At 37.1% G+C, this 11,932-nt stretch overlaps 2 protein-coding genes across 2 annotated transcripts; both read right to left on the bottom strand.

The window, feature by feature from the left end:
• Positions 1–6,949: 6,949 nt before the first annotated feature.
• On the bottom strand, positions 6,950–7,887 carry BESB_051230 (cytochrome b; the record flags this gene model as incomplete). Its single annotated transcript, XM_029363558.1, has 2 exons — positions 6,950–7,334; positions 7,772–7,887. 2 exons carry the CDS (start codon positions 7,885–7,887, stop codon positions 6,950–6,952), a joined length of 501 nt encoding a protein of 166 aa, XP_029214984.1.
• Positions 7,888–9,981: 2,094 nt separating this feature from the next.
• BESB_051220 (uncharacterized protein) lies at positions 9,982–11,639 on the bottom strand (the record flags this gene model as incomplete). The annotated part of the gene is made up of 3 exons (XM_029363557.1): positions 9,982–10,425; positions 10,926–11,396; positions 11,637–11,639. 3 exons carry the CDS (start codon positions 11,637–11,639, stop codon positions 9,982–9,984), a joined length of 918 nt encoding a protein of 305 aa, XP_029214983.1.
• Between the last annotated feature and the right edge of the window lie 293 nt (positions 11,640–11,932).

Here is an 11,932-nt window from a genome sequence, read left to right as displayed (position 1 = left end):
CACAGATGGACATAATTAATCCTTGTACGGTTTGTACCTACTTGACTCCTCAGTTTAAGCAGAACTGTAGTTTCTCGGGACTAAAGTCAGCATAATCAATAAAAAGGTTTGTTCAGCCACTGGTTCACCATCAACTACCTTGTTTCGACTTCGTACCGACTGTGTTATTGTAGCACATATCAATCCCTTAAATAGGGATATTATTCCCAAACAACCGGATCGTGTTGGCTAGGTGAACTAATCACGTTTCATAAATACAATCAGTGAAAGCTCTTTTGATTTCCATGAACGGAGTTACATATTAGATTCTCTTCGCTCCCATGGTATTTAGTAAGTTAACATTGAAACGTATCCAGTGTAAAGTTTGAACGTAATCCAGCTTTACCTTCTATGTTGTTATGTTAACCAAATAAGTTTCATCGTTGTTGATATTTCATTGACATGTTGATAACATAAATACTAACAAACCACCGGTTTTGGATGGGATTACTTTTAACACCGCATAATATGCTAAAAAGTACCATTCAGGTACGATATGAAGCGGAGTTACAAACCGGTTCACTGGTATGGAGTTATCTGGGTGCGATAATTCAATCAAACCAAAAGCCGTTTGTAAGAAAATTAAACCAATTAGATAGGATAGACATTTAGCATCGTCATTAACATATGAGGATAGAAGGCTACTTTAAGTGCGGAATCAATACCTGCAGGGTTACTAGAACCATTTAAATGTAAATAGAAGATGTGTAATACAATTAGAATGTATACCTCTGGATGTCCGAAGAACCAGAATAGATGTTGATAAAGTACACTATCACCAGAATACATAGAATCATAAAATTCAGTGTTTACGTGTAGATCAAGAAGGATCATAAACTAATCCACCAGTAAGAATAGGTAGAGTGAAGACTAACATAAGGGCAGTAAATATGATAGCCCAGATATATAGAATATAGTTCTTAGCACCAGCATTAGAACCATGAAGACGCAAGTACCAAGGAAGTTAATAGAACTTAAAATACTACTAATTCCTAGTACTGCAAGACCTCGATAATCCAATCAGTTGCCTCTGGATTTAACACCATCAAGCTAGTACTTAGTGGAGATACATTGTCCAACCAAGACCACTACCAAACTCGAACAAATACTTTGAGTTAACAACACAGAACCTAATGGTACTAGAAAATAGGAGATCGCGTTAGTTCTTGGAAAACGACTTCCGAACCACCAATATATATTGGTACAAAGAAGTTACCATATCCTCCGTACAAGCACTCAGCTAGTTATTGAACACATTCCCTTCTCGCCGTTAGCATGATCTCAAAGTACCAAAGCCATGTGACTATATAGTATAACGGACATTAGACCGAACCTGCGATAGATAAATATATCTTGGATGATTGTATATTAGCGGCTAAATGTCAATCAAACATGCGAATTTTAGGTTTTCCATGAAATCTATTTGGAAGAAGAGGCTTGATAGTACTACCGTAAGTACATAATATACAGTCCCAGCAGTAGCGGTTAAACTATAGAAGAGTCGAGTATTATCCATGCATACCAGGCGTAAAAAGCGTTCATCCAGTTACTAAACAGGTGCCAGGCCAACAAGAATCCGATCCGTGTATTCCGTACAGACTAACATTAAGAAGGCGACTACCAAAGTGAATGTCATGATATTCGTACAGCTTGTATACAAATGTTGGTTTTTCAAATATACGCTGGATACCACTATACTTAATGCACTTAACATGATGGTCATGAAAAGCACAAGAGAACTTGGATCCGGTAAACAAAGACCTTCAAGATCTAAACCAGTAGTCCAACTCGTAGTATATACTCCCCAGAAAAAGGTAGTTTATATCAACCTAGGAATCCCATTTTAGTAAGTGTAACATGGAGTCTAGCTTCAGTTGTTATCTGATTGGTATTGCATGCCCTGAGTACGTAAGGAAAAGGAAAGGTTAACCGCTATTTAAACACAACAGTTACCGTAGCTGTAGATGAATGCTAAATCTAGAGTATCTCTCCTAAGACACTGCATAACATATGAATGCTCCTTCCGCCATTCGTTGACTGTGTTTACCACGGGAATTAGAACAGAATACCAAGTTCTTTGCCTGGAGGTTTGTTACGTTCCGTACAGTTGTAGGTAAAAGGTATGTTAGAGACTTAGACTAGCGTTGGAGCACATTGTTTCATTCGATAGTCCACGCTCAATCTTACCATACATAGTACTTTTATGATCCCAGGCTGGTTTAATAAGTCAAAGTTTAGCCGGGAAGTTAGCGTCTAAATATATAACCGATAGTCTCAACTTAGATGCACAGATGGACATAATTAATCCTTGTACGGTTTGTACCTACTTGACTCCTCAGTTTAAGCAGAACTGTAGTTTCTCGGGACTAAAGTCAGCATAATCAATAAAAAGGTTTGTTCAGCCACTGGTTCACCATCAACTACCTTGTTTCGACTTCGTACCGACTGTGTTATTGTAGCACATATCAATCCCTTAAATAGGGATATTATTCCCAAACAACCGGATCGTGTTGGCTAGGTGAACTAATCACGTTTCATAAATACAATCAGTGAAAGCTCTTTTGATTTCCATGAACGGAGTTACATATTAGATTCTCTTCGCTCCCATGGTATTTAGTAAGTTAACATTGAAACGTATCCAGTGTAAAGTTTGAACGTAATCCAGCTTTACCTTCTATGTTGTTATGTTAACCAAATAAGTTTCATCGTTGTTGATATTTCATTGACATGTTGATAACATAAATACTAACAAACCACCGGTTTTGGATGGATTACTTTTAACACCGCATAATATGCTAAAAAGTACCATTCAGGTACGATATGAAGCGGAGTTACAAACCGGTTCACTGGTATGGAGTTATCTGGGTGCGATAATTCAATCAAACCAAAAGCCGTTTGTAAGAAAATTAAACCAATTAGATAGGATAGACATTTAGCATCGGTCATTAACATATGAGGATAGAAGGCTACTTTAAGTGCGGAATCAATACCTGCAGGGTTACTAGAACCATTTAAATGTAAATAGAAGATGTGTAATACAATTAGAATGCAACCTACAAAAGGTAATATAAAGTGCAATACAAAGAATCGTTTTAATGTTACATCAGATACATAGTATCCACCGAGTAACCAAGGTACTAAATATGGTATTGGAGAAAGGAGATTAGTAATGACTGTAGCACCCCAGAAACTCATCTGTCCCCATGGTAGTACATAACCGAGGAAAGCAGTGGCTATAGTAAGTAGATATAAAACTAAACCAGACATCCAAGCAGTAGTTAAATAACTATAGCTGGAGTTATACATACCTCGAGACATGTGTATTAAGATACACAAGAAGACGAAAGAAGCAGTTGTTGCATGCAACATCCTAAATTCCCATCCTGCTGCTACCTCTCTAACTAGATGTTGAACACTAGCAAATGCACAAGATGCTTCAGAAGTATATCGGAACGCTAAAGTGATACCTGTAATTATTTGGAGTACAAAGGTAATTGCAACTAAGAAACCAAAGTTATAAGATGAATTTAGATTGAGAGCACACCGATAAAAGACGAGGTGTGCCCGGAATAGACTCATGGAAATTTGGTGTGTTCTCGAAACCATGCTAGCACAATAGAACTTCGTTAAATAACTACATATTAAAATGAGCGCATGTAAACTAGTCTTAAACACACCGCTCGTCACGTAACAAATCTCAAATCGTACTGTAGATTTTATATATGTACCGTAACTATAACCATGGTGACATCCAATGTTCACGCTCAATCTTACCATACATAGTACTTTTATGATCCCAGGCTGGTTTAATAAGTCAAAGTTTAGCCGGGAAGTTAGCGTCTAAAATATATAACCGATAGTCTCAACTTAGATGCACAGATGGACATAATTAATCCTTGTACGGTTTGTACCTACTTGACTCCTCAGTTTAAGTTAAGGAGTCCTTTGTTTACAGCTTGTACCGTTACTTTCAGGAGCATACCGTTAAATTCGATGATCTTATGTGTTCACTCAAATCGAATAAACAAAGACATTATATTCTAGAATACTGAAGATGACTCCGGTTATGAGATACAGACAACCAAGTTCTTTTATGATTGCAGTACACCACCACCCACTGGACTGCTTAAGACAGCTAAAAGTGTTGGATTTCAATATCACGGTAATCATGTTTGCTTGGAAGCTGTAGTCATTATAACTATTGATTTAGTATAAGCATAGAACCAATCCGGTAGTAAGATATACGATAGTAGCTAATCTACCATATAAGATATAAGTCGCTTGTGGAATAGCACTACCAATAATAATCAAGAAGATCATACTGTATACCCAAATAATTACCCATCCACTGACTACATTTCGAGTCATAAAATGTTGTCGTATCAACATTCGAGTATTCAAAGCTCGAATTTCAGATAAAAGAGCTAAGTTAATGAGAGAGGACATAAATACTAACAAACCACCGGTTTTGGATGGGATTACTTTTAACACCGCATAATATGCTAAAAAGTACCATTCAGGTACGATATGAAGCGGAGTTACAAACCGGTTCACTGGTATGGAGTTATCTGGGTGCGATAATTCAATCAAACCAAAAGCCGTTTGTAAGAAAATTAAACCAATTAGATAGGATAGACATTTAGCATCGGTCATTAACATATGAGGATAGAAGGCTACTTTAAGTGCGGAATCAATACCTGCAGGGTTACTAGAACCATTTAAATGTAAATAGAAGATGTGTAATACAATTAGAATGCAACCTACAAAAGGTAATATAAAGTGCAATACAAAGAATCGTTTAATGTTACATCAGATACATAGTATCCACCGAGTAACCAAGGTACTAAATATGGTATTGGAGAGAAAGGAGATTAGTAATGACTGTAGCACCCAGAAACTCATCTGTCCCCATGGTAGTACATAACCGAGGAAAGCAGTGGCTATAGTAAGTAGATATAAAACTAAACCAGACATCCAAGCAGTAGTTAAATAACTATAGCTGGAGTTATACATACCTCGAGACATGTGTATTAAGATACACAAGAAGACGAAAGAAGCAGTTGTTGCATGCAACATCCTTAAATTCCCATCCTGCTGCTACCTCTCTAACTAGATGTTGAACACTAGCAAATGCACAAGATGCTTCAGAAGTATATCGGAACGCTAAAGTGATACCTGTAATTATTTGGAGTACAAAGGTAATTGCAACTAAGAAACCAAAAGTTATAAGATGAATTTAGATTGAGAGCACACCGATAAAAGACGAGGTGTGCCCGGAATAGACTCATGGAAATTTGGTGTGTTCTCGAAACCATGCTAGCACAAATAGAACTTCGTTTAAATAACTACATATTAAAATGAGCGCATGTAAACTAGTCTTAAACACACCGCTCGTCACGTAACAAATCTCAAATCGTACTGTAGATTTTATATATGTACCGTAACTATAACCATGGTGACATCCAATGTTCACGCTCAATCTTACCATACATAGTACTTTTATGAATCCCAGGCTGGTTTAATAAGTCAAAGTTTAGCCGGGAAGTTAGCGTCTAAAATATATAACCGATAGTCTCAACTTAGATGCACAGATGGACATAATTAATCCTTGTACGGTTTGTACCTACTTGACTCCTCAGTTTAAGGCAGAACTGTAGTTTCTCGGGACTAAAAGTCAGGCATAATCAATAAAAAGGTTTTGTTCAGCCCACTGTTCACCATCAACTACCTTGTTTTCGACTTCGGTACCGGACTGTGTTATTGTAGCACATATCAATCCTTAAAATAGGGATATATTATTCCCAAACAAACCGGATCGTGTGGCTAGTGAACTAATCACGTTTCAATAAATACAATCAGTGAAAGCTCTTTTGATTTCCATGAACGGAGTTACATATTAGATTCTCTTTCGCTCCCATGGTATTTAGTAAGTTAACATTGAAACGTATCCAGTGTAAAGTTTGAAACGTAATCCAGCTTTACCTTCTTAGTGTTGTTATGTTAACCAAATAAGTTTCATCCGTTGTTTGATATTTCATTGACATGTTGATAACATAAATACTAACAAACCACCGGTTTTGGATGGGATTACTTTTACACACCGCATAATATGCTAAAAAGTTACCATTCAGGTACGATATGAACGCGAGTTACAAAACCGGTTCACTGGTATGGAGTTATCTGGGTGCGATAATTCGACATAGCTGTGATGTTAAGGAGCATAGGAGATGCTACACGCCTTAATTGGTACTGCATTGATATAATTATCGTACAAGCACTCAGCTAGTTATTGAGAGACACTCACGAGCCCAAAACCATAACTTCGTAATCTCAATGGTTTGTGATAGAACCATAACACAATGATCTTTACACAGTTCAACCCTGTATTATAAAATCCAGTAGACTCATGTCCTTGTCGTTTATATAAATCTATTAATGCTTGTCAAGTTCCTTGTATCTAGTTAGCTCACTGCGTACTTAGGATCAGACCAAAAGAGTTCACTAATGGTACTAGAAAATAGGAGATCGCGTTAGTTCTTGGGAAAACGACTTCCGAACCACCAATATATATTGGTACAAAGAAGTTACCATATCCTCCGTACAAAGCAGGCATTAAGAACATAAAGATCATAGCTAGGCCATGTATCGTTATTATCACATTATAAGTAGCTATCGTCTCTGTACAAATGATCCGCGATCCAGAACTGTATAACTCAAATCGAATAAACAAAGACATTATAGTTCCTAGAATACTGAAGATGACTCCGGTTATGAGATACAGACAACCAAGTTCTTTATGATTGCAGTACACCACCACCCCACTGGACTGCTTAAGACAGCTAAAAGTGTTGGATTTCAATATCACGGTAATCATGTTTGCTTGGAAGCTGTAGTCATTATAACTATTGATTTAGTATAAGCATAGAACCAATCCGGTAGTAAGATATACGATAGTAGCTAATCTACCATATAAGATATAAGTCGCTTGTGGAATAGCACTACCAATAATAATCAAGAAGATCATACTGTATACCCAAATAATTACCCATCCACTGACTACATTTCGAGTCATAAAATGTTGTCGTATCAACATTCGAGTATTCAAAGCTCGAATTTCAGATAAAAGAGCTAAGTTAATGAGAGAGGACATAAATACTAACAAACCACCGGTTTTGGATGGGATTACTTTTAACACCGCATAATATGCTAAAAAGTACCATTCAGGTACGATATGAAGCGGAGTTACAAACCGGTTCACTGGTATGGAGTTATCTGGGTGCGATAATTCGACATAGCTGTGATGTTAAGGAGCATAGGAGATGCTACACGCCTTAATTGGTACTGCATTGATATAATTATCGTACAAGCACTCAGCTAGTTATTGAAACACACTTCCCTTCTCGCCGTTAGCATGATCTCAAAGTACCAGAAGCCATGTGATCTATATAGTATAACGGGACATTAGACCGAACCTGCGATAGATAAATATATCTTGGATGATTGTATATTAGCGGCTAAATGTCAATCAAACATGCGAATTTTAGGTTTTCCATGAAATCTATTTGAAGAAGAGGCTTGATAGTACTACCGTAAGTACATAATATACAGTCCCAGCAGTAGCGGTTAACTATAGAAGAGTCGAGTATTATCCATGCATACCAGGCGTAAAAAGCGTTCATCCAGTTACTAAACAGGTGCCAGGCCAACAAGAATCCGATCGTGTATTCCGTACAGACTAACATTAAGAAGGCGACTACCAAAGTGAATGTCATGATATTCGTACAGCTTGTATACAAATGTTGGTTTTTCAAATATACGCTGGATACCACTATACTTAATGCAGAGCATAGTTAAGATGATAACTATTGTGGATATAGAACCAATTGAACACCATGTATTAATATAACAAAGATAATCAGGGTAATCTGGTATCCTTCTTGGCATAACGTTGTGTAGTTATATGAAGCGTACATTCCTTAATATCTGGAACAATAGATTATGGTTAGGTAGTGGAACAAGGAGCGTCTTTGTACATCAACACTAGATACAAGGAACTTGACAAGCATTAATAGATTTATATAAACGACAAGGACATGAGTCTACTGGATTTTATAATCAGGGTTGAACTGTGGGTTAGTTTCAATGCCCAAGGCAGAGCAATGGATTGGATACCCAGGGAACTGTGCTCCATTAATAAGAATCATATTCTAAGTCACCAGGCATGCAATACCAATCAGATAACAACTGAAGCTAGACTCCATGTTACACTTACTAAAATGGGATTCCTAGGTTGATATAAACTACCTTTTTCTGGGGAGTATATACTACGAGTTGGACTACTGGTTTAGATCTTGAAGGTCTTTGTTTACCGGATCCAAGTTCTCTTGTGCTTTTCATGACCATCATGTTAAGTGCATTAGCAGAGCATAGTTAAGATGATAACTATTGTGGATATAGAACCAATTGAACACCATGTATTAATATAACAAAGATAATCAGGGTAATCTGGTATCCTTCTTGGCATAACGTTGAAACCAAGTATATGCATAGGGATGAAAATTAATAAGATACTACCTAAGAAGACTACAAACCAGATGCTTAAATATGGAGAAGCACCGGTATTTACATGGAATAGATTTACAGTATCTCCGAACATATCTCTGCTATAGAAGATAAAGCCACATATAGTAGCTAGTACTGCACCAAGAGATAATACGAAATGGAAATGAGCTACAATATAGTATGTATCATGTAGGGCAATATCCATACCAGCGTTACCCATAACTACACCTGTAGTACCACCTAGAGTAAACAATAGGATAAAACTAAGAGCAGCCCATAGATCTACAGTTCTTGTAGTTGTATGGCTAGCCATATAGGTACCTAACCAGTTGAAAATCTTAGTACCGGTAGGAATTGCAATCATAATAGTCATAGCAGAGAAATAAGCTCTGGTATCTACCTCTAGACCGACTGTCATCATATGATGTGCCCATACTAAGGAACCTAGAATAGAAATACAACCCATAGCTAAGATCATAGATTGTCCACCGAAGACAGATCTAGCAGCATACATAGATAATGTCTGCGAGACTACACCAAAAGCAGGTAAAATTAGAATGTATACCTCTGGATGTCCGAAGAACCAGAATAGATGTTGATAAAGTACACTATCACCAGAATACATAGAATCATAAAATTCAGTGTTTACGTGTAGATCAAGAAGGATCATAACTAATCCACCAGTAAGAATAGGTAGAGTGAAGACTAACATAAGGGCAGTAAATATGATAGCCCAGATATATAGAATATTAGTTCTTAGCACCAGCATTAGAACCATGAAGACGCAAGTACCAAGGAAGTTAATAGAACTTAAAATACTACTAATTCCTAGTACTGCAAAGACCTCCGATAATCCAATCAGTTGCCTCTGGATTTAACACCATCAAGCTAGTACTTAGTGGAGGATACATTGTCCAACCAAGACCACTACCAAACTCGGAACAAATACTTTGAGTTAACAACACAGAACCTAATGGTACTAGAAAATAGGAGATCGCGTTAGTTCTTGGGAAAACGACTTCCGAACCACCAATATATATTGGTACAAAGAAGTTACCATATCCTCCGTACAAAGCAGGCATTAAGAACATAAAGATCATAGCTAGGCCATGTATCGTTATTATCACATTATAAGTAGCTATCGTCTCTGTACAAATGATCCGCGATCCAGAACTGTATAACTCAAATCGAATAAACAAAGACATTATAGTTCCTAGAATACTGAAGATGACTCCGGTTATGAGATACAGACAACCAAGTTCTTTATGATTGCAGTACACCACCACCCCACTGGACTGCTTAAGAACAGCTAAAAGTGTTGGATTTCAATATCACGGTAATCATGTTTGCTTGGAAGCTGTAGTCATTATAACTATTGATTTAGTATAAGCATAGAACCAATCCGGTAGTAAGATATACGATAGTAGCTAATCTACCATATAAGATATAAGTCGCTTGTGGAATAGCACTACCAATAATAATCAAGAAGATCATACTGTATACCCAAATAATTACCCATCCACTGACTACATTTCGAGTCATAAAATGTTGTCGTATCAACATTCGAGTATTCAAAGCTCGAATTTCAGATAAAAGAGCTAAGTTAATGAGAGAGGACATAAATACTAACAAACCACCGGTTTTGGATGGGATTACTTTTAACACCGCATAATATGCTAAAAAGTACCATTCAGGTACGATATGAAGCGGAGTTACAAACCGGTTCACTGGTATGGAGTTATCTGGGTGCGATAATTCAATCAAACCAAAAGCCGTTTGTAAGAAAATTAAACCAATTAGATAATATGGTAGATAGGGAACAAACTGTCTCCAGACGTTCTTAACCCAGCTCACGTATTACATCTGACGGTGAACTAGCGTTCCTAACTGAATCTTGTTCAATAACAAGGGAGTAATGAGCCGACATGGAGGTGCTGATACAATCCGAGGATTAGAACTCCCAATATTATCTGACCTGTTATCCCCGGCGTACCTTACGACCGTTATATGATTTAGAGATAGAATGTAATGTGGATTAATATCCACATGGTTTCTACAAAGTGTAGATATAAAATAGTGAATGGTTCTGTAAAGATCTTGCATAACATACCTTTAGATTTGCTTAGCATTATAGAGCTTGTAGGCATGTAAGTAACTAAAGAACTATAGATACTTTGAGTGAAGAATACAAGGATAGCTCCAACAATAACATGGCTAAAATGTATACCAGTTAAGATGAAAAGTCCATTACCAAATGCATTATCATTAATATAAAGAGATAGTCCTAAGTATTCCGTACAGACTAACATTAAGAAGGCGACTACCAAAGTGAATGTCATGATATTCGTACAGCTTGTATACAAATGTTGGTTTTTCAAATATACGCTGGATACCACTATACTTAATGCACTTAACATGATGGTCATGAAAAGCACAAGAGAACTTGGATCCGGTAAACAAAGACCTTCAAGATCTAAACCAGTAGTCCAACTCGTAGTATATACTCCCCAGAAAAAGCTGATAAATAATCCTGTCTCAGAGATGATAACTCCAAGTACGATGCTACTGATTAGACTAGCATCTGAGTAGTAGTTTTCTCTCGCTGTTAAGATGAGTGAGAACAAGAATCCATATATTACGCCTAGAACATAACCGATGTGGAATAATCTTAATGTAGTAGGATATTGAAATCCAACACTTTTAGCTGTCTTAAGCAGTCCAGTGGGGTGGTGGTGTACTGCAATCATAAAGAACTTGGTTGTCTGTATCTCATAACCGGAGTCATCTTCAGTATTCTAGGAACTATAATGTCTTTGTTTATTCGATTTGAGTTATACAGTTCTGGATCGCGGATCATTTGTACAGAGACGATAGCTACTTATAATGTGATAATAACGATACATGGCCTAGCTATGATCTTTATGTTCTTAATGCCTGCTTTGTACGGAGGATATGGTAACTTCTTTGTACAATATATATTGGTGGTTCGGAAGTCGTTTTCCCAAGAACTAACGCGATCTCCTATTTTCTAGTACCATTAGGTTCTGTGTTGTTAACTCAAAGTATTTGTTCCGAGTTTGGTAGTGGTCTTGGTTGGACAATGTATCCTCCACTAAGTACTAGCTTGATGGTGTTAAATCCAGAGGCAACTGATTGGATTATCGGAGGTCTTGCAGTACTAGGAATTAGTAGTATTTTAAGTTCTATTAACTTCCTTGGTACTTGCGTCTTCATGGGTTCTAATGCTGGTGCTAAGAACTATATTCTATATATCTGGGCTATCATATTTACTGCCCTTATGTTAGTCTTCACTCTACCTATTCTTACTGGT

The sequence above is a fragment of the Besnoitia besnoiti genome, assembly GCF_002563875.1.
Source record: "Besnoitia besnoiti strain Bb-Ger1 chromosome Unknown contig00038, whole genome shotgun sequence".
NCBI classification, from domain to species: domain Eukaryota; phylum Apicomplexa; class Conoidasida; order Eucoccidiorida; family Sarcocystidae; genus Besnoitia; species Besnoitia besnoiti.
This window is presented reverse-complemented; position numbering and strand designations above follow the sequence as displayed.